This window comes from Phocoena sinus, chromosome 2, assembly GCF_008692025.1.
Source record: "Phocoena sinus isolate mPhoSin1 chromosome 2, mPhoSin1.pri, whole genome shotgun sequence".
Classification (NCBI taxonomy): Eukaryota; Metazoa; Chordata; class Mammalia; order Artiodactyla; family Phocoenidae; genus Phocoena; species Phocoena sinus.
Genome location: NC_045764.1, coordinates 140764513 through 140787990, shown reverse-complemented (window position 1 = coordinate 140787990; position 23478 = coordinate 140764513). Strand labels below are relative to the sequence as shown.

At 45.2% G+C, this 23478-nt stretch overlaps 3 protein-coding genes across 3 annotated transcripts in view; 2 read left to right on the top strand and 1 right to left on the bottom strand.

Annotated features, from left to right (window-relative positions):
• SYNE2 (spectrin repeat containing nuclear envelope protein 2) overlaps positions 1-23478 on the bottom strand; it is a 317234-nt gene that overhangs the window by 10621 nt on the left and 283135 nt on the right. The window contains 7 exon segments of the mRNA XM_032621163.1: positions 408-690; positions 1207-1401; positions 2404-2541; positions 3958-4140; positions 4488-4638; positions 5149-5336; positions 11125-11287. Of these exon segments, the coding sequence (XP_032477054.1) occupies positions 408-690; positions 1207-1401; positions 2404-2541; positions 3958-4140; positions 4488-4638; positions 5149-5336; positions 11125-11287 (1301 nt within the window).
• ESR2 (estrogen receptor 2) overlaps positions 1-23478 on the top strand; it is a 183141-nt gene that overhangs the window by 67170 nt on the left and 92493 nt on the right. The gene's annotated exons all lie outside the window — the stretch shown is intronic.
• On the top strand, positions 17230-18236 carry LOC116748381 (40S ribosomal protein SA-like). The gene is given in 2 exon segments (XM_032621169.1): positions 17230-17493; positions 17496-18236. Coding segments are annotated over 2 exon segments (885 nt in total). The 5' UTR covers positions 17230-17288; the 3' UTR covers positions 18176-18236.

Below are 23478 nucleotides of genomic sequence, written 5' to 3'. Positions count from 1 at the left end.
GTGACTACCCTTTATCTGTTTTATTAAAAAGCTTTAAAGAACCAGAAGGAATTTTTCAGTTAACTCCTGACCGTCCGAAACAGCGGCGCGGGAGGGGAACTGCGTAGAAAGGACAGAGACGCTCAATCTACTGATATTCTGAAAAACTCAATCGAAAAGGCCACTGATGAGCCTCCCGTCTATCAAGAGCCATCAGCAAACAGCCTTCATGTCCCAACGTGGACTTTGTGTATTTTTCCCTTTCATTCCACCAGGAATAGGAAGGAGCCGGCCCTCAGGTAGGTCAAAAGCGGGCAGGACAGACACAGGAAGCCACAGGAAGTCTGGGTCAGCCGCAGCCTGGACTCTGACCACTGAGAGCTGGCCGTGTTGCTCAGGCACTAAGGACTAGCCGTGCGGGGCCATACCTGACAGCGCGCTGTAGTACGGGCTCTCCTCGTCTTCTTCGTGAGAGGAGGAGCCCCCCACGTCACCTGTGTGATCCCACTCCAGCGGGATGGAATCCACGCTGACAGGGGTCTCACAGCCGGAGCGCTCGGGCCCTGGCGCTGGGGGCACCAGGTGACAAAGGGACTGAGGGGACGAGGGCTCCTCGCTCTCTCTCCTTTTACGCCAAGAGTCGTCCTGGATCTCTCTGGGGTCTTCCACATCCGTTTCATTCTCAGAGGCTTCCTTTTCCTCTTCCAAGCCCTAGAACGGGGGTATCCAGTTTTCAGAATTAACCACTGGGAACTGGCGGCTTCTGAGTAAGTATTGGCTCTATATTAGTAAGTGTGGAAAGAGCACTTTTCAACTCAGCTTTTTAAAGCAGACTCACAGATACGGAGAACAAACCAGAGGTTACTAGTGGGGAGAGGGAACTGGGGAGGGGGCAATATAGAGCTGGGGGACTAAGAGGTACAAACTATTCGGTACAGAACAAGCTACAAGGATATATGGTACAACACAGGGAATACAGCCAATATTTTATAATAACTATAAATGGAATATAATCTTTAAAAATTGTGGCTCACTATACTGTACACCTGTGACTTATATAATATTGTAAGCATCTATCTATACTTCAGCAAAACAAAAACAGTTTTTTTTTTTTAAACCATAGAATAAATCATTGTTAACCACGCACAGTTTCCCAATTCTTTAAAAGTGGAGGCAAACATCCACTTCGGGTGGCCCAGCAGCCCCGCGTGAGGCACAGCCCCTTACCGATGTGTGGGAGGTGAGCCTCCGGTGGAATCGGGAGACCCTGCCAAACACTTCCTGGCAATAGCGGTGCAGCTCCTCCAACTCATCCTCAATCAGCACGGCGTCCAGGGGCTCACTCTTCTGAATGAGCTGCTCCCCAAAAACGATGAGCTGATCAATCTTGTTGGTATTTAATGTAATTTCCTGCTGGAAACCCTATTTAGAATATGAGAAAGAAAGGATTTCAAACTCAAGCTTCATCAGTTTTCAACTAAGTGACTCCAAAGATTTAAGAATTTAAAATGATCATATGTATGTATTTTTTTCTTCCCCCTCCTGGGCACTGACTTTTCCAGTTACAATGATTCTAAAGGTCTGACATGGATGAACCTTTACTGTTACTGAGTGCGAGGGACAGACCTTGTCTTATTGACGCTTGGTAGAATCAGAAAACTTCCCATAGTAAGTCTCCACCGGGCATTTCTGCTGACACAGTAATAATGCTCATTGGTGCCGTTATACCATGGAAGGCAAATCAAATTTCCATTTCTCAACCTCTTACAAAATTTAGCCAAGGAGGAAATTATAGTGCGATTAAAGTGTAGTACAGACATCTGTGACAGTGGGAGAGAAGATACCTGTTCCTGGTCCCACTCTTTTCTTTTTTTTTAAAAATGAGAGGTCTTTTATTTTTTTAATTTATTTCTAAAATATTTATTTATTCATTTGGTGGCGCCGGGTGTTAGTTGGTGGCATGTGAACTCTTACTTGCGGCATATGGGATCTAGTTCCCTGACCAGGGATCGAACCCGGGCCCCCTGCATTGGGAGCGTGGAGTCTTACCCACTGGACCACGAGGGAAGTGCCCTGACCCCACTCTTGAGAGAGAGTTTCCTGCTGCTACAGCCCACAGGTTGCACTCAGACTCAAGTGTTGGAGAAACAGCACCTTATGAAGTTCTGTCTGGAACCGCAAGAGCGTTCTCCCCTTGGATGATTACATACGACAAAGAGAATAAAGGGCCTCGTTCCAATACCCCTTGACTGTAAGGAACAGTATCCTTGCTTGTGATAACCTGGCAGTACACAGGGGGATGCAGTCTGGCTGCTCTGACACTTCTGGAACCTGCTCTCAGGGTATCAGGTGAAGTCTGTACTTGGCCAGCCCTCCCCTGCCTAGGTGCACTCTTTGGGGAGGAGCTAAGGAAGCAGGCCTTACATTCAGCTGGCGCATCTTGTCGTCGGCATCGCTCTCCGAGAAGTGCTCCACGTTGGTCAGCTGCAGGTCCATCTCCGTGAGCCACACCAGAATGCTCTCCCTGGTCCCCTCAAATTCTTCCCTTTGGTTGGTGAAATGCTGTGAAAGGGTGAAAAAATCACGTTTGTGTTGATGGCATAACGGGAGTTCAGGCAGACAGCAAGGTCACTCTCAGAAGAGGGGAAAGGGAGCCCAGGGTACCCCCGGAGGCCCACACGGCCAGGAGCCTGGGGTCTGGTCCTGGCTGTGGGATACCAACGAGCCCCCTAAACTTCCCTGAGTCTCAGTATCTGCTGGTAATCGAGGTGTGGGAACGTTGACCGTGATCTCTAAGGTTCTTGCAACATTTGAAATTCTATAATTCTCTATTCTAAGTCAGTGATTTTCCCGGTCTGTCCTCTGAGGAACATGCCCCTCTCAAAGTCCAGGCTAGGCACTTGCCTATTTTCAACTGTTAGCCTCCTGTGGGAGCTTCTGCTTGACAGAAGGATTTAGTAGCTTCAGGATGGAAAAGTATTGATCTCAGGGTTGAGCCTGGACTAGTGCCCCATTTGCCTTCACTGATATAATTCCGAATGTATTTCTTCAAAAAAAGAAAACCCAGATTTATCACTTCCAATTAACGAGGCCTCTTGGGTTACCACCTCATAGATGGGCAGCTGATTCTCAAACAAACATAGTGCCCAATGAAGGTTTAGGCTGGTCACAGTCAAATCAAGTCAGCAGGAGATAAATTAAGGCAAGGGGGTTGTGGAAAAGCTAGCCCATTTCTTCCTGAGAGGGTTAAACAAAAAACCCAGATTTTCCTCTTCTTAGAATGGTTTCAAGAGTGCTCTGCCTTAAGAATGGGAGCAAGGATTAAAATTACTTCCTGTAGCCACAACCCACACCGGTCCCGTCAGTTTACACCTGGACTCACAAAGGTTGACATATGATGTCTTCTGAATCACAGAAATGTAAGGTGATGGTTCACACCCCAGAATCAAACCCATCATTTGAGGTTAGACAGCTGCTGTGAGGTTGGGAGGACTGTCACTGTCCCCAAGCCCCAGTACAGAGCGGGGGGCTCTGTCTGTTCCCCCACAGTGCAAGAACCAACGGGACACACAAAAGCGGGCAGATGGGCAAAGGGGGCCTCGTCTCAGACTAAGAGGTACCTTCGCCCGACCCGGTGACGGCAGCGCCCCTGACTCTGGGCAGTGTGTGGGCTGACGTGACACCCTCAGGGGTGACAGGAGTGGAAAAAAAGCGATGTGTTGGTAACACAATCCCTTGAATAACCTCTGCCTGAGAAGCCTATCCCGAGGCAAATAACTTCACTTTAAAAAAAAAAAAGGAACGCTTTTTGGCAGCTTTGGGCTTAAACAAAAGGGAGGCTGTACTGGAAGAACGTCAAGACAGCTTAGGCCTCAAATAAAATCTACCCGCTGCTTTGTTACAAGCCTGACATCACATATCCGACCCCCTCCACCTCCCCAGTATCTACAAATGACCCGGTGACGTAGAGGAGGTTACTCGGAGTCTCCGCAGGATGGCTGTGACCCGCTTCTGGAGGTTGTCCCAGCGCTGGTTGCCCTCGTGCACCATCTGCTTCAGCTTGCTGGCCGTGTCGGTGCGGTTCTCGCGGGCCAGCCGCCGGTACTGCTTGTTGATGAGCTCCAGCTGCGTGAGCCTCTCGTGGATCTGCCGCTGGAAGGCCTGTGGCAGCGGGGGACCCTGTCAGTGCCATAGCTGCAGGGCCCCGGGACACCCCTTCCAGGCCCCAGACCACCTGCCTCAAGTGTCCATCCAACGGAATGGCCACAGAGGGCTGGCTTCACCCGTTCTTCTGACACTAGTGAAGAACACTTTCAAGTTCACGGCCCGCGGTTGGCATAAATCGGTAATGTCCCACAAAGCCGCTGGAGCAGCTGATGGCAGGCTGGGGACTGGGCGGCCGGGGCCAGAGGTGGGGAAGCCTGCCACTTATGGGAAGTCATTTAAGCCAGCCCCGAGCCTGCCGCATCCTCGGTCATCAGGACCGCTGGGCTGGGGAGGGCCTTTACCTCGAACCTCTTCAGCTCTTCTTTGGCAACGGTGTACAGCACCTCGGAGGAATTCGGGCAGGCCGCTGTCCTCTCGGCGGACTTGAGCCAGTCCTCGAAGCGGGAGTAATCATCTAAAAACTTCTGCCAAAGCCGCCATGTCTCCTCAATTCTAACAGGAGGAAAGCAACTTAGTACAAGCCATCCACGTCAAGCCGAGCTTTTACATGGCTTTTTCTCCCCTGACTGGTCCCAGTCCCAGCCCCCCTTGCACTGGCACTAAATATTTAGGGGGAGAGACCCTGCTACCCCTTCCAGGAAATAACCGGAGACATCACTTTGTGGTCAGGACACCCCCCTTCTGGGAGCGCCAGGCCCCTCAGAGCTTCTGCTTCACAGAGGTCACCCAACAGGAGACAGGCGTCCTCCACTACTTAGAGCTGGGACACATCAGCACAGTGGCCACCTGCCGTTACACCCCAAGACAGAGGAGGGCTGGGGAGAGACATGACCCTGCCTGTATTCTCCTTGAATGATCCCCTTAATAAGGACTGGCCACACCTACTGAGCCTTCCCCGCCAATACTTGGCACGGCCCTCAGTGAAGCTAACAGAACACAGTCACTGTTACGTAGGTCAGTCGGGAACACGCAGTCGGCATCCAGAGGCAGCTCGGTCCTTACTTCATCCGCCGCTCCATGGACATGGCACAAATATTCCTCCAGCGCCTGTCCAGGCTCCTGGTGGTCTGCTGGACGGAGTCGCACTCAGTCTCGTTGGCACAGGCATCGGAGTCGTGCAGGAGGACGTCGCAGATGTTAAACACAGACTCCACCCCTGCACTGTGCTGTTCTATGTCTCGCTGCAGGTCCTACAACGATGGGAGAGTAGGAAGCACACTGAGGTGCTGGTGGCAGTAGTGGGAAGGTTCCTCCTGCCCCTCTTCCAGCCCGGGGGGCACGGTCCTGCGTGCATTTCTACCTGGGACTTGGCAACATAGGCTGAGTCTCTCTCACCTTTGGGCAACCCCTGTGCGACAGTATCTGACACAAGGCCTAACCGCGGGCAACAATGGGATTGATCTGTTGAACTAACTATGTGAGGGGGTAGGAGGAGTGGGGATTCCCTCCTGAGAGCCCAGCTCCCCCAGATTCTGGGGAGGCATGCGATCTACTCCGTACCACCTGATCCCAAGGGCCTCCAATTTAGACTTGGCTTTGGGGAGGTCTTCCTCGGAAAACTGACTTATCTTCAACAGGACCTAAAACTTCAGCAACAGAAACTCTTAAGCTTTTATGGGTCACAGAATTCTTAAATCTCCTAAGACCTCTGTACTATCTTCATACACCTCCACCCCCCAAACTGTGCTCGCAAACTGTGTCCACAGCCTCCCCAGGAGCCTATCCTGGCTCCATGGGCCCAAGGGGTAGAGACGCTGCCCTCCAGCTGATGGAGTCCAGTCACGGCTGTAGCTCGGGGAGGGGGCGGGTCTCTGGAGTCTTGTCCCATGATGGGGGGAGTGCTACTGATTCAGGAAAACGAAGGGTCACCAAGAAAAACATGAACGGTCATAGGAAAAAGTGGAAAACTTGTTTAAGTATAAACATGGCATCTTCAGTTATCACCCAGGGAGTGTTCCTTCTACACACAAGGGCAGGGCTGGGGGAAGGGCGAGGTGAGGTGCCTGTTTGTTTTGTCATTCTGGATGAGCCAGGCCTCTCCTGATACCCAAATTCTGTGATGAGTGACATGAGACCACACCACTTGTCTTAGTACCCAAATTACACTGTGAAATAGATGAAGTTAAGTAAGCCGCTACTAACTATACAAGTTCCCTGGATTCAGCATAGTCCATTTTACAGGAGGGATTATTTTATAAACAGTGGCTGCCACTGTCTACAGAAAAGCAGCATGAAGTTCATTCCAGGTCACCTCAATATTTAACAATTTTGGAGATTACGACTGGATTACTAGATAGGACTAATGTTTTCTTACTTTTCTTCTGATAAATGCACATTTGGATAATTCTATGTCCAGGTGGAAATGAAAGAATAAAATGCTAACACTCAAGTTTTAAATCAGGCAGTTCTCAACACAGATCCTAACTGATGAAAAATGAGCACCTCAAAGTTATATTCAGAAGAAAATGTGCTTTTCAGTTTGTCACCCTGTGTGTCCTATGAAGAGAGATGTGCAGGTGATTTTTTTTTTAAGCTTTGCAGTCAGTCTAAGACAAATGTCTGAAATGCTGCAATGGGGGCAGTCATCTTGGGGTCAGTGGACTAGCTTTATAATTAATAGGTTTAAATAGAATTCCAGGTTTAAGAATTCTTACCCGTTCACAGAATTGCCACAGGCTTTCCTAAAATTTACAGATATTGATAAACAACCTTTTAAACTTTTTTTTGCCAAAATAATAAATAAGGAATCCTAACGCTGGTGCTAAATAAGTAATATTGACAATTATCATTGAAAAATGGTACCTGTCCCTGACCTCACCTGGTAGGGTTGGGTAGGATCTGGTTGAAAAGCACTGAGATAGTCTAGTCTATGGATAAACACGAATGCCATGTATTTTAATAGCCTCTTTGCAGTTACTCTCCATTTTTTTTTTTTTTTTTTTTTTTTTTTAAGCTGTACGTGGGCCTCTCACTGCTGTGGCCTCTCCCGTCGCGGAGCACAGGCTCCGGATGTGCAGGCTCAGCGGCCACAGCTCACGGGCCCAGCCGCTCCTCGGCACGTGGGATCTTCCCGGACCGGGGCACGAACCCGTGTCCCCTGCATCGGCAGGCAGACTCCCAGCCACTGCGCCACCAGGGAAGCCCCCTACTCTCCATTTTTTAACTCAGCTTTTACTGAATGAAACAGCTAAAGAAAACTGATTAATATAAAGGGTAAACGATGGCAAGAAATGAGCTCTCTGATAATTTACAAAAGACCATGAACATCTTGGCTAAAAAAGGAGTCCAGAGTTTTTCAAAATTTCCAAAACAAACTTCTAATACACCACAAAATGGCCTGCTGATACTGCAGTATGAACTAGTTAGTTGTCTTGTAAAATATAAAATAAAGTAGTGGACCATATTTTAAAACACAAACCACTGAAGTACTGGACAAGTGACATTTTGCAAACTGAAATGATCCCACCACTAGTACCCATTGAGGCCCGAGTTTGAACAATGACTGGATTTCAAAAGTGTTCAAACGCAGAGATGAATCCGACTTAAGAAACAACGTAAAACAATGTGAAGGACTTTTGCCAATGGTTCTGGAAACATGAGTGCCTGTTTACTTTGTTTTTCTGCTCCTGAGTAGGTGACACAGAGCACTGAAGCTGGGAAAGGGCTGAGGGAAGTTGAGGATCAGTGAGAGGACATGGGGAGAAACAGGAAACCAGAGCAGAGAATGCAGCCAGGAAGAATAACACAAAAGGAACTAGAAAAAATGAGATACAGGGGGGAAAAAAGGAAAACCAGGCTGAGAAGGCAGAAAACCATGTCGTGTGTTGTGGGAACCCAGGTGGTGGCTCCAGAGTGTCTCCGTAGGAGGGGCTGGGGGTGTCAAGCAAGTCCAGCAGGGCGGTCCTGGGCAGTGGATGGGTTTTGGCATGAAGCTGACTTGGCCACTGGGGAGGGGACTACTGGTAACTATAGGGTGTGGGGGTAACGAACCCCCCAAGCCACCATCAGGCACCCCTGGGATGCCTGGGAACCAGGCAACCAAAGAAAACTGGAGAGAGATGCTGAAGACTCAATGAAAGTGGTCCATGGTTTAAACGTGTCACGAGGTGGCCACCACTTCCTTTGCATTTTGAAGATGATCTATTCTACAGGAATAACAATACAACACTTATTACCTAAGGAGTTTCACATAAAGAAGAGAAGCAAAAAAGACTTTTATAAGGTCTGACCCCTTCTGCACCAGGCCCCCAAGGACGTTATAATGAGGGTCCAGGGACATCATGGCGCTTTATCACTTTTGGGCCTGAGGGCTTTTGCAGAAGGCACTACTAGATGATCCCAAGAGTTTGGGTCTTATTTCTGGAAGCAATCAAGCAATTTATTATATTTAAATCAGTGACAGAAACACAGGCAAGGTTTTTAAAAAATGGCCCATAAATAATTATTTTGTGTGACACATTTTCTGTTTTTGGTGGAGCATTTAAGGTCTAGGTTTAGTTATAATTTTGTTTTTTTTTAATAAAAATACTACAGGTTTCCTCAGGACATCTGTGGTAGGCAGAATATTGGCATCCCCAGAACCATGTCCTTATCCCCAGAACCTGTGACTAGACTAGGTTACATGGCAAAGGAGAATTAAGCCTGCCAATCAGCTGACCTTAAGATAGGGAGATTATCCTGGATTATGTGGGTGGGCCTAATGGAATCCCAAGGGTCCTTAAAAGTACAAGCGGAGTCAAGCAGAGGGAGAAAGGCTCAGAGAGATGCACCGCTGCTGGCTTTGAAGATGGCGGAAGGGGGCCATGGGCCAGGAAAGGCAGGCAGCCTCTAGGACTTCAAGGCAAAGAAATGGATTCTCCCCTAGAGCCTCCAGAAAGGAAAGCAGCCCTGGTGACACCTTGACCTCAGCCCTGTGTCAGATTTCTGACCTCCAGCACTATAAGATGATAAATTTGTGTTCAGCTCCTAAATCTGTGGTCATCTGTGACAGTGGCAATAGAAAATTAATACATCCAACTTCTTCACAGCAAAGTGGTCCTGAAGACCAACTCCATAATTTTTTTTTTAATAAGAATTCCATGATGGTGATTCTAAATTCTATAAATTGGAAACCTTCAAATCAACCAGACTGAAATTATATAGCATTTCAGTACAGGAACACACATGGCCAAGAGAATGGCAGCTGCTCCAAACTGTACACTCTTGGGAATAAATTCCCTGCAATTTAATGATGTTTTGTCACACATCAGATTTATAAAATGTTAACACACGTTATTAGCCCCTGCCAAATTCAGCCACGGGCTAAAGGGAAAAATGTTGTCAGCTTTTGTTCTATTTACCTGAAAAGACTCACCAGTCAGGGTAAATGGTTATTTGCAAGGCCTGTCTATGAAGAGACTATTCAAGAAATTCAACCTAATGGATCAATCTTGTAAATAAAGCTGATAATGTTCAGTAGCCCTTTACTGATAAGGGCATTAAAATCTCTGCAGTGTCCATTAACATGGTAGTTATATCAATATTCATTTCTCCACAAAGCAAAGACAGAATATAGATGACCTCAGTGAAAAAGACATACTTAAATTTCTGAGGCTAAGTGGAAAAACCAGTATTTTTACTTTGCAGCATTGCTAAATCATACTAGTTTGAAAATCAGAGAATAGGCATTATTCAAACAGTAATTGTAATAGGATTAAATAAAGATCTAAGTCCAGAGTATTATCAAATACTTAGCTCTATTTCGTGGTAGCATGAGATGTTGCTTATTATCATGAGAAGGACTGACCTGACCTCAAGAGAATTTATAATCAAGGGGTGGCCTTCAGGCTTTGATAATCTGATGAAAAAGTTTCAGCCCCCCAATTCTGTCTCCAAGTGGCTGGGATATGTGAGTGAATCGGTGTGTTGACAGACAACAAACACCAAGGCTTTGAAGGAAACATGAAGAAAACAGATACAAGGCTGTGAACTTGGTAGCGACCATATTGCTCATATGGTTAAAACGGAATCTGCTCACAGGGCTGCGAAAAACAAGTGAAGGAAAGCTACTAAAAGAATAACATAAGCTTAGCTATTTTAAAAGTAAAGAGGGGGCTTCCCTGGTGGCGCAGTGGTTGAGAGTCCGCCTGCCGATGCAGGCCGGTCTGGGAAGATCCCACATGCCGCGGAGCGGCTGGGCCTGTGAGCCATGGCCGCTGAGCCTGCACGTCTGGAGCTTGTGCTCCGCAATGGGAGAGGCCGCAACAGTGAGAGGCCCACGTACCGCAAAAAAAAAAAAAAAAAAAAAAAAAAATATATATATATATATATATAAAGAGAAGCTCAGGCACTGCATATGAGAATGAACATGTAAATGCGAGCCTATGGAGGGTAGGAGAGTGGATTTGACAAGTCAGTGAGACCAAAAAGCACCTGCCAGGTTAGGGGCAGGATTCGGTGGTGTTTAAATTGTGGAATTTCCAGGGTTGGCTAAGAGGGGATATAACTGATGACAGAAATGCACAGAACATTGCAGGAGAGGCTTTCTAAGCTATTGGTCCAAACATGCCCCTTCTTCCACACACCCCCGAGCGCTCCCCTTTTCTTGAAGCTCTCTATCAGACCCATCAAGTGTTGTCCCATGAAAACCTTCTTTGGTTGGAAAAATTATTTTTCTTTCAATTCATTGCCAAAACTGTAGTAACAAAAACAGAGATTAAAAAAACCTTATTCACCGCTAAGATTAAGGTCTGCATCTTCAACATTATTCAAAGTATTTCACAAAGAGCTACATGAATGGTGGTGGTGGGGTGGGCACTCAAGAGATGGATGCCTCACACCACCAAGAGCATGGACAGGCGGTCAGCCTTCTCTGGAAAAAACATACCAGTATTACAAAATATGAACCCACTAAAACGCACAGCCAGTGCGGGGATGGTTTGCACTAGCAGACCCTGTGAACACCTAGGCTCTGACAAAAGCCCATTCTCACTTCCCCACCTGCTGTTCAGCGAGCCTCTTCTGGATCTCTTGATCATCACAGACATCATAAACCACAGGCTTAGAGAGCTCAGACTCGATCCGAGCCAACCAGGTGCGAAGGTTGCTCATGTTTTTGTCTAACTGCTGAATAAAAGCGAAGGTCTCCTTCAGCTTCTTCACCCTAAACATATTTGCAGCAAAAAAGAGGTGGAAAACAAAAGCACAATGTTTAGTGGTGAGAAGAATGCACCCAAAAGCCTGCTGGAGGTTAAAAACTAATCATCACTGGTTACTGATTTTATTAACGCTCACGTTGCCAGAGTTTTTACACAATATGGGACAATTTACAGAATTGCTGTTCCGGCTGATTTTCAAATGGACTAAGAGATAATCTACCCATGCAAGTATGAAGTCCTATCATTCTCAGGGTGGGATCCCCTGAGACCCAGAACATCTTTCTGGGGTCTCAGAGGAGATAGGAGATGCCATTTCTTTCTTTCCAGGTTAAGATCACCACATGTGACTTGTCCAGTTTCTGTTTTGGGTTATCACCAAGATCACAGCAGCCAGGGACCTTTCCTGATGGGTAAAGACGTTACACACCTGGCTCATTGGTGGTACCCGGCCTGTGATGCTTCTCACGGGACCCTTTTCTTGAGCAAGTACAGAGCATGTGCTGAACCCCACCACGTCCAGCCTGAGGGGCTGGGGGTGCCGCACACAAGGAACCAGTCCATCCTAGGGCAGCTGTCTCAGTCAAAAAGGGAGGGGAGGACACATCATCTACAAGCACAGTTGCAGCTCCATCTACATGACCAATCTGCCTGGCTCAGCGTGGAGTGGATCTGAACTAAGACACACGGCGTCAGTATACACGGAGAGCTCCCGGGCATGCCAAAGTGCTGTCACGGGGAAATGATGCAGGGGCTGAGGAAAAATGATCTCCATATAGACCCTGAAAGAAAATGTTAAAATCCTCAAGCAGAGGGAGTGAAGGCTTGTTCTGGTGATCTGTGGGCTTTTTGGTTAATCCCAGAGACCTGAAGTAATGGCTACAATGGAAACTTCCCGCTTACTGATACTCATGTTACGAAGTGCTATCAGAACTGCATCCCAGGGACTGGAAAGAGAAACTGGGGCACTGACCCCTAACTCACAGGAAGTGCCCCACCTTCCCTGACAGCAGCATCTCTTCCTGGACTGCCTGTGAACAGCTTCCTGCTGCCCCCCTCACCCTTCTCCCAGCTTCTGGTTCTGTAGCCGAAGTGTACAGCAAGTCTGATTCTCGCTCAAACTCTTCCACGGTCCTCGCCTACCCCGACATGGCAGTTTAACGCCCTGACCTTTCTAGTTCCTCAAGCGGTCAGTGGCCTCTCTGTCTCCAGCCCTGCACCCTGCGAAGTGGCTCCCCTCCCTTCTCCTGCAGCTTCTACCACTGTTCTCTCCGAGATCAGCTGAGGGCCCCTCGACCACGTGCCCCTGCAGCCCTGTGTCTGCACCCCTCGTTGACCGTGCCCATCTGGACAGAGCCCACACCAGCCAGGCTGCATGGGGCTACCTCTGTGTGCACAGTACCTCCAAGACCGCCTGGTGGCCGGGAGGCATTGACAAGCATTTGCTGAATGAATAAATGTGTGTAATAATCCACTCCATGTGATTACTTAATAAAACCACAGGGTTGTGAGTGTTTATTATTTAAGTAAACCAGAGAGATTTGAGAAGATGGCGGAAGAGTAAGACGCGGAGATCACCTTCCTCCCCACAGATACATCAGAAATACATCTACACGTGGAACTGCTCCTATAGAACACCCACTGAATGCTGGCAGAAGACCTCAGACCTTCCAAAAGCCATGTGGAGGACAGGCTCTTGGTGCTCCAGCCAGGCATCAGGGCTGTGCCACTGAGGTGGGAGAGCCAACTTAAGGACACTGGTCCACAAGAGACCTCCCAGCTCCACATAATATCAAACAGCAAAAAACTCCCAAGATCTGCATCTCAACGCCAGCACCCAGCTTCACTCAACGACCAGCAAGCTACAATGCTGGACACCCTATGCCAAACAAATAGCAAGACAGGAACACAACCTCACCCTGTAGCAGAGAGGCTGCCTAAAATCATAATAAGGCCACAAACACCCCAAAACACACCACCAGACGTGGACCTGCCCAGCAGAAAGACAAGATCCAGCCTCATCCACCAGTACAAAGGCACTAGTCCCCTCCACCAGGAAGCCTACACAACCCACTGAACCAACCTAAGCCACTGGGGACAGACACCAAAAACAATGAGAACTACGAACCTGCAGCCTGCAAAAAGGAGACCCCAAACACAGTAAGATAAGCAAAATGAAAAGATAGAAAAACACATAGCAGATGAAGGAGCAAAGTAAAAACCCACCAGACCTAACAAATGAAGAGGAAATAGGCAATCTACCTGAAAAAGAATTCAGAATAATGATAGTAAACATGATCCAAAATCTTGGAAACAGAATACAGAAAATGTAAGAAACATTTAACAAGGACCTAGAAGAACTAAAGAGGAAACAAGCAATGATGAACAACACAATAAATGAAATTAAAAATACTCTAGAAGGGATCAATAGCAGAATAACTGAGGCAGAAGAACAGATAAGTGACCTGGAAGACAAAATAGTGGAAATAACTACTGCAGAGCAGAATAAAGAAAAAAGAATGAAAAGAACTGAGGACAGTCTCAGAGACCTCTAGGACAACATTAAATGCACCAACATTCAAATCATAGGGGTCTGAGAAGAAGAGAAAAAGAAAGGGACTGAGAAAATATTTGAAGAGATTATAGTTGAAAACTTCCCTAATACAGGAAAGGAAATAGTTAATCAAGTCCAGGAAGCACAGAGAGTCCCATACATGATAAATCCAAGGAGAAACATGCCAAGACACATATTAATCAAACTGTCAAAAATTAAATACAGAGAAAACATATTAAAAGCAGCAGGGGAAAAACAACAAATAACACACAAGGGAATCCCCATAAGGTTAACAGCTGATCTTTCAGCAGAAACTCTGCAAGCCAGAAGGGACTGGCAGGACATATTTAAAGTGATGAAGGAGAAAAACCTACAACCAAGACTACTCTACCCAGCAAGGATCTCATTCAGATTTGATGGAGAAATTAAAACCTTTACAGACAAGCAAAAGCTGAGAGAGTTCAGCACCACCAAACCAGCTTTACAACAAATGCTAAAGGAACTTCTCTAGGCAAGAAACACAAGAGAAGGAAAAGACCTACAATAACAAACCCAAAACAATTAAGAAAATGGGAATAGGAACATACATATCGATAATGACCTTAAATGTAAATGGATGAAATGCTCCCACCAAAAGACAAAGACTGGCTGAATGGATACAAAAACAAGACCTGTATATATGCTGTCTACAAGAGACCCACTTTGGACCTAGGGACACATACAGACTGAAAGTGAGGGGATGGGAAAAAGATATTCCATGCAAATGAAAATCAGAAGAAAGCTGAAATAGCAATTCTCATATCAAACAAAATGGACTTTAAAATAAAGACTATTACAAGAGACAAAGAAGGACACTACATAATGATCAAGGGATCAATCCAAGAAGAAGATATAACAATTGTAAATATTTATGCCCTCAACATAGGAGCACCTCAATACATAAGGCAAATACTAACAGCCATAAGAGAGGAAATCGACAGTAACACAATCATAGTAGGGGACTTTAACACCCCACTTTCACCAATGGACAGATCATCCAAAATGAAAATAAATAAGGAAACACAAGCTTTATGATACATTAAACAAGACGGACTTACTTGATATTTATAGGACATTCCATCCAAAACCAACAGAATACACATTTTTCTCAAGTGCTCATAGAACATTCTCCAGGATAGATCATATCTTGGGTCACAAATCTAGCCTTGGTAAATTTAAGAAAATTGAAATCGTATCAAGTATCTTTTCCGACCACAATGCTATGAGACTAGATATCAATTACAGGAAAAGATCTGCAAAAAGTACAAACACGGGCTTCCCTGGTGGTGCAGTGGTTGAGAGTCCGCCTGCCGATGCAGGGGACACGGGTTCGTGCCCCGGTCCGGGAAGATCGCACATGTGGCGGAGCGGCTGGGCCCGTGAGCCATGGCCGCTGGGCCTGCACATCCGGAGCCTGTGCTCCGCAGCGGGAGAGGCCACAGCAGTGAGAGGGTTGCGTACCGCAAAAAACAAAACAAAACAAAAAAGCAAACACATGGAGGCTAAATAATACACTACTTAATAACAAAGTGATCACTGAAGAAAGCAAAGAGGAAATAAAAAAATACCTAGACACAAATGACAATGGAGACACGACGACCCAAAACCTATGGGATGCAGCAAAAGCAGTTCTAAGAGGGAAGTTTATAGCAATACAATCCTACCTTAAGAAACAGGAAACATCTCAAATAAACAACCTAACCTTGCACCTAAGGCAATTAGAGAAAGAACAAAAAACCCCCAAAGTTAGCAGAAGGAAAGAAATCATAAAGATCAGATCAGAAATAAATGAAAAAGAAATGAAGGAAACAATAGCAAAGATCAATACAACTAAAAGCTGGTTCTTTGAGAAGATAAACAAAATTGATAAGCCATTAGCCAGACGCATCAAGAAAAAAAGGGAGAAGACTCAAATCAATAGAATTAGAAATGAAAAAGGAGAAGTAACAACTGATACTGCAGAAATACAAAGGATCATGAGAGATTACTACAAGCAACTCTATGCTAATAAAATGGACAACCTGGAAGAAATGGACAAATTCTTAGAAATGCACAACCTGCCGAGACTGAACCAGGAAGAAATAGAAAATATGAACAGACCAGTCACAAGCACTGAAACTGAAACTGTGATTAAAAATCTTCCAACAGGGCTTCCCTGGTGGCGCAGTGGTTGAGAATCTGCCTGCCAATGCAGGGGACACGGGTTCGAGCCCTGGTCTGGGAAGATCCCACATGCCGCGGAGCAACTAGGCCCATGAGCCACAATTACTGAGCCTGCGCGTCTGGAGCCTGTGCTCCGCAACAAGAGAGGCCACGATAGTGAGAGGCCCACGCACCGCGATGAGGAGTGGCCCCCGCTTGCCGCAACTAGAGAAAGCCCTCGCACAGCAACAAAGAGCCAACACAGCCATAAATAAATAAATAAATCTAAAAAAGGGCAAAATTCAAAAAAAAAAAAAAATCTTCCAACAAACAAAAGCCCAGGACCAGATGGCTTCACAGGCAAATTCTATCAAACATTTAGAGAAGAGCTAACACCTATCCTTCTCAAACTCTTCCAAAATATAGCAGAGGGAGGAACACTCCCAAACTCATTCTACGAGGCCACCATCACCCTGATACCAAACCAGACAAAGACGTCACAAAGAAAGAAAACTACAGGCCAATATCACTGATGAACACAGAGGCAAAAATCTTCAACAAAATACTAGCAAACAGAATCCAACAGCACATTAAAAGGATCATACACCATTGTCAAGTGGGGTTTATTCCAGAAATGCAAGGATTCTTCAATATATGCAAATCAATCAACGTGATAAACCATATTAACAAATTGAAGGAGAAAAACCACATGATCATCTCAATAGATGCAGAGAAAGCTTTCGACTAAATTTAACACCCATTCATGATAAAAACCCTGCAGAAAGTAGACACAGAGGAAACTTTCCTCAACATAATAAAGGCCATATATGACAAACCCACAGCAAACATTGTCCTCAATGGTGAAAAACTGAAAGCATTTCCACTAAGATCAGGAACAAGACAAGGCTGCCCACTCTCACCACTCTTATTCAACATAGTTTTGGAAGTTTTAGCCACAGCAATCAGAGAAGAAAAAGAAATAAAAGGAATGCAAATCGGAAAAGAAGAAGTAAAGCTGTCACTGTTTGCAGATGACATGGTACTATACATAGAGAATCCTAAAGATGCTACCAGAAAACTACTAGAGCTAATCAATGAATTTGGTAAAGTAGCAGGATACAAAATTAATGCACAGAAATCTCTGGCATTCTTACACACTAATGATGAAAAATCTGAAAGTGAAATTAAGAAAACACTCCCACTTTTCATGCCAGATAAGGGTCCATACAGCTTTGTTCTGGATTCCCGTTGTAACTTAAAGGGAAACATTAACAATGTCCAGAGCCCTTGATGTCCTGCAAATGAAGGAGGAGGATGTCCTCAAATTCCTTGCAGCAGGAACCCACTTAGGTGGCACCAACCTTGACTTCCAAATGGAACAGTACATATACAAAAGGAAAAGTGATGGCATCTACATCATAAATCTGAAGAGAACCTGGGAGAAGCTTCTGTTGGCAGCTCGTGCCACTGTTGCCATTGAAAACCAGCTGATGTCAGTGTCATATCTTCCAGGAATACTAGCCAGCGAGCTGTGCTAAAGTTTGCTGCTGCCACTGGAGCCACTCCTATTGCTGGCCGCTTCACTCCTGGAATCTTCACTAACCAGATCCAGGCAGCCTTCCGGGAGCCAAGACTTCTGGTGGTTACTGATCCCAGGGCTGACCACCAGCCTCTCACAGAGGCCTCTTACGTTAACGTGCCTACCATTGCTCTGTGTAACACAGACTCTCCTCTGTGGTATGTGGACATTGCCATCCCATGCAACAAAAAGGGAGCTCACTCAGTGGGTCTGATGTGGTGGATGCTTGCCTGGGAATTTCTGCGCATGCGTGGCACCATCTCCCGTGAACAACCATGGGAGGTCATGCCTGATCTTTACTTCTACAGAGATCCTGAAGAGATTGAAAAGGAAGAGCAGGCAGCAGCTGAGAAGGCTGTGACCAAGGAGGAATTTCAGGGTGAGTGGACCGCTCCAGGTCCTGAGTTCACTGCTGCTCAGCCTGAGGTGGCGGACTCGTCCGAAGCTGTGCAGGTGCCCTCTGTGCCTATTCAGCAGTTCCCCACTGAAGACTGGAGTGCTCAATCTGCCACTGAAGACTGGTCTGCAGCTCCCACTGCTCAGGCCACCGAGTGGGTAGGAACAACCACTGAGTGGTCTTAAACTGTTCTTCCACAAACTCTTAAAATGGAAATAGGTTGATGGAAAATAAACAGTTTCTAAACAAAAGAAAAGAAAAAAAAAACACTCCCATTTACCATTGAAACAAAGAGAATAAAATATCTAGGAATAAACCTACCTAAGGAGACAAAAGACCTGTATGCAGAAAATTATAAGACACTGATGAAAGAAATTAAAGATGATACAAATAGATGAATAGATATACCATGTTCTTGGATTGGAAGAATCAACATTGTGAAAATGACTCTACGATCCAAAGCAATCTACAGATTCAATGCAATCCCTATCAAACTACCACTGGCATTTTTCACAGAACAAGAATAAAAAATTTCACAATTTGTATGGAAACACAGGAGACCCCAAATAGCCAAAGCAATCTTGAGAAACAAAAACGGAGCTGGAGGAATCAGGCTCCCTGACTTCAGACTATACTACAAAGCTATAGTAATCAAGACAGTATGGTACTGGCACAAAAACAGAAAGATAGATCAATGGAACAGGATAGAAAGCCCAGAGATAAACCCGCACACATATGGTCACCTTATCTTTGATAAAGGAGGTAAGAATATACAGTGGAGAAAAGACAGCCTCTTTAATAAGTGATGCTGGGAAAACTGGACAGGTACAAGTAAAAGTATGAAATTAGAACACTCCTTAACACCATACACAAAAATAAGCTCAAAATGGATTAAAGAACTAAACGTAAGGCCAGACACTATCAAACTCTTAGAGGAAACATAGGCAGAACACTCTATGACATAAATCACAGCAAGATCCTTTTTGACCCACCTCCTAGAGAAATGGAAATAAAAACAAAAATAAACAAATGGGACCTAATGAAACTTCAAAGCTTTTGCACAGCAAAGGAAACCATAAACAAGACGAAAAGATAGCCCTCAGAATGGGAGAATATATTTGCAAATGAAGCAACTGACAAAGAATTAATCTCCAAAATTTACAAGCAGCTCATGCAGCTCAATAACAAAAAAACAAACAACCCAATCCAAAAATGGGCAGAAGACCTAAACAGACATTTCTCCAAAGAAGATATAGAGATTGCCAACAAACACATGAAAGAATGCTCAACATCATTAATCATTAGAGAAATGCAAATCAAAACTACAATGAGGTATCATTTCACACCAGTCAGAATGGCCATCATCAAAAAATCTAGAAACAATAAATGCTGAAGAGGCTGTGGAGAAAAGGGAACACTCTTGCACTGTTGGTGGGAATGTAAATTGATACAGCCACTATAGAGAACAGTATGCAGGTTCCTTAAGAAAGTACAAAGAGAACTACCATATGACTCAGCAATCCCACTACTGGGCATATACCCTGAGAAAACCATAATTCAAAAAGAGTCAGGTACCAAAATGTTCATTGCAGCTCTCTTTACAATAGCCAGGACATGGAAGCAACCTAAGTGTCCATCAACAGATGAATGGATAAAGAAGATGTGGCACATATATACAATGGAATATTACTCAGCCATAAAAAGAAACAAAATTGAGTTATTTGTAGTGAGGTGGATGGACCTAGAGTCTGTCATACAGAGTGAAGTAAGTAAGAAAGAGAAAAACAAATACCGTATGCTAACACATATATATGGAATCTAAGAAAAAAAAAAGTCATGAAGAACCTGGGGTAAGACGGGAATAAGGACACAGACCTACTAGAGCATGGACTTGAGGATATGGGGAGGGGGAAGGGTAAGCTGTGACAAAGTGAGAGAGTGGCATGGACATATATACACTACCAAACGTAAAATAGCTAGTGGGAAGCAGCCGCATAGCATAGGGAGATCAGCTAGGTGGTTTGTGACCAACTAGAGGGGTGGGATAGGGAGGGTGGGAGGGAGGGAGATGCAAGAGGGAAGAGATATGGGGACATATGTATATGTATAACTGATTCACTTTGTTATAAAGCAGAAACTAACACACCATTGTAAAGCAATTATACTCCAATAAAGATGTTAAAAAAAAAAGTAAACCAGAGAGTTGTGTGTATTTTTAATTTTTACTATTATCTTTTTGCACCCTACTATCAACCAGATCCACCTTGGGGAATGACTTCTAGCTCCAGCTCTACTTCCAATTAGCTTTATAATTTAGAGAAAATCCTTCTACCTCAGCCCCTCATGTCTAGCAGGCCTCTCAGGTCCCTCCAGCTTCAGGGAGGTGATAGCATCTGGGCGACATTCAGGTCAGAGCTCTGGAGGTGAGCAGACCCAGATCTAAGCCCCACTGTACCATCTATAAGCGGTGTACCCGGCAAGGTACCTAATGTTCCTGATTCCCAGTTTCCTTGTTAATCTTCAAATTATCCACCTTGTAGGGGGTTCTGAGACAGAAACAAGAGGATGCATGTAAAGCCTTTGGCATAAAGTAAGCACTCACTGTAATACTAGTTCTTATTACTGCTGACTGGGATCACACGCTGCTACAGTAACACCTGATTTACACGGTATTGGCCCTCACATAGTCCTTTTATAAATATTTTATCCTCAACAGTGCCATGAGGTAGGCAAGCTTGGAACGAGGCCATGGAGCCTGGTGATGAAGAGCACACTCTTTGTGGTCAGGGTCTGGGTATGAATCCTGGCTCTATTTGATCTCATCTGTCAAACGGCGTCAACAGTGGTACCTTCCTTCACTGGGTGGCTGAGAGCAGGATGAGATACACATGCATGAAAGGAATTTGGCACAGTGTCTGACAGAGATAAATGCCCAGAAACTGTGGTTGTAATGATTTTAAGATGGTATATTTTCCAAATTACATTCTTACTGCAAATATTACAAGAAGTTTCCTTCAAAGCCACAAGATGATTTATTAAAAAGGAAGTAACAGAATCCAGGGCCAGGCCTGGATGCAGCTGTAACCTAGATACTTCCTTTGTTCCCCTGGCTTTCAAGTTATACCCTCCTCACCCCAATGTCTTGTCACCCTGACTGCCCAGGGAACAGAAGGAACACTCCACACAATGCCAGAGCAGCTGGGAACCCCGGGCCCCATGGGACCAAGTCTTGCATGCAGTTTGCAAGGGGCTACCCTCCTGGGAGGCTCTGGCTGGAGAAGCTCCGCCCTGAGAGCTTCCTGTAGGTGGGGAGAGGCACTCAGGCCAGCAGCCTCTGCACAGCCCTCCTGCTTCCTGCTTCCCCATCCTTCCTCCTCTCTCCTCCCAGAATGGCAGCCCCCACTGCTTCATCCAGCGCCCGACCCTAGTCCATCATAAGGCTCTCAGCCTCTTTATTTTGAAAGAAGAGGGCTAGAACGCAACTTTTTAAATGAAGAGCGCTAACAAGTAATAAAATAACCTGGGTGCAAAAATACTGAGATGCAGTGATCCTGAATCCTGTTAATCCTGAGGGGTGAGGTGTGCAATAAGCAGAGGGGGGAGTATGGAGAAGGTGGATGAATAATTAGCTTGGCTTCCCCAGAACTATGGTACTCCAGGCCAGTGGCGTCCCAAATGTGGGGCTCAAGCCAATGAGCTTGGTGTCCAAACCAATGGGGTGTGGGAAGAAAATATTAGACTTTCTCTTGTTATCCCGTTCTTTTAAAATTTCTACATTGGGTATGCTTTAAAATTCACAAACTTTATTACTAAAATGGAACATCCACAGAACATGCCGACATCTTTATGTGCCAGGCCTACTGTGCTTTATATATAAGTTAGCAACTCATCTAATCCTTACAACGATGCTGTGAGATCAGTCTAATAACATCCCCATTTGACAGATGAGGTAACTGAGGCAATGAGATTAAATAATTTACCATAGTAACACGACCAGTCAATGGCAGAGGAAGGATTCCAACCTGGGCAGTCTGGCCGGAGCTACTGTTCTTAAGCACTTTTCTTGGGGTATCCTATATAAACCTGCACATGATAATGGGCACATATGGTGGGGTGGGTACAGGATGGTTTCCAGCGCTGTCAGGGAATATGATCAGGAGTCTAGACTCACAGCTCTAGGACACACTGGCAGGTAGAAGCCCATCCAACAAGTGTGGCATTTTGGGTGCCCACTTTGCCCCTCCATGATTTCCTTTCAATAAACATTTAACCACTCACTTTGTCTTGGGTCCTGTGCAGATCCTGAGGATTTGAAGATAACTTATTCCCAGAGGTCATGATCTAATTTAGACATTATAATATTATAGGAGGTGCTCGATAAACACCTTCTGAATGAACAAGTGACATTCACACATCCCGTCAAATTTGCCTTTTTCATAAAAGAGGTGGTCATGTTACATTTTAAAGGAAAGAAGCGACGATCAGAGCATCCCCGAGCCATCTCGCCACAAACAATCTGCTACCACACTATGAGCCACACATGCTCCTAGACGTTGGTTCCACATTGGACAAGTGAAGTACTTAAAAACAAGCACACGCATCGCACGCACACTTAGGGCAAAAAAAGAGGAAGGGTGGGAGGGAAAGAAAAGAAGCTACAAAACATTCATCCAGTCAGGACTTGACGTGCTTCTATGTCCCAGCCTCCGACTGAAGGTGAAATATCCCCAAATGCACAGTGGCATAAATAAATGTTGTTCCTCAGATAATCATGTTACGACTTACTCTGGGAACCATTGGATGTACTGCTGAGTCTACATCGATTGTGCAGACGCTAATCTAATTACCTAATCGACACCTTTCCCAGGTCAGGAAGTACACGTTATTTGCCAACCCAGGCAACCGACCTCCTAGTTAGGCCTTGTTATTAATATTGCTCTTGGAAAATTTTAAATCTCGAGTTAATATTGGGAACAAGGAAATCCATTCAGAAACCAGACTGTTGTTACAGGGAAGCAAGCACAATTCTGCATTACATCAACCACCCAGGCAGCTTAAGTAGCTCACCATCTCTGTACTGGCCCATGCCTCACCCAGGTGTGCTTGACTAATACTAATCACACATATATTTCAACAAATCCATATTTCTCCAGAAAAAATAAGCATGATTCCCTGAGCTGAATTCCAGTTCTGAGGACTGGAAAACCAAGATATTTAGGCGCAAAGAGGAAGTTTTTCACCTGTACGGACTATTGAAAGATCCGAATAAAACGAAAACATTTTTATATGATACCAAACAAAATAAGGAGTTTGACAAAGAGCATACAAATAAGAAGTTCTTTTGTGGGGCTTGCGGGTAGAAATGCAGAAAATAATCAAGGTGAATAAAGTTTTTCCTTTATCTTCATCTAGCGATGGATGGGAATTTAATACTTATGAACCCTCTTCCCTCTCCAAAACAAAAATCAAGCCAGGTTAATATCACTTC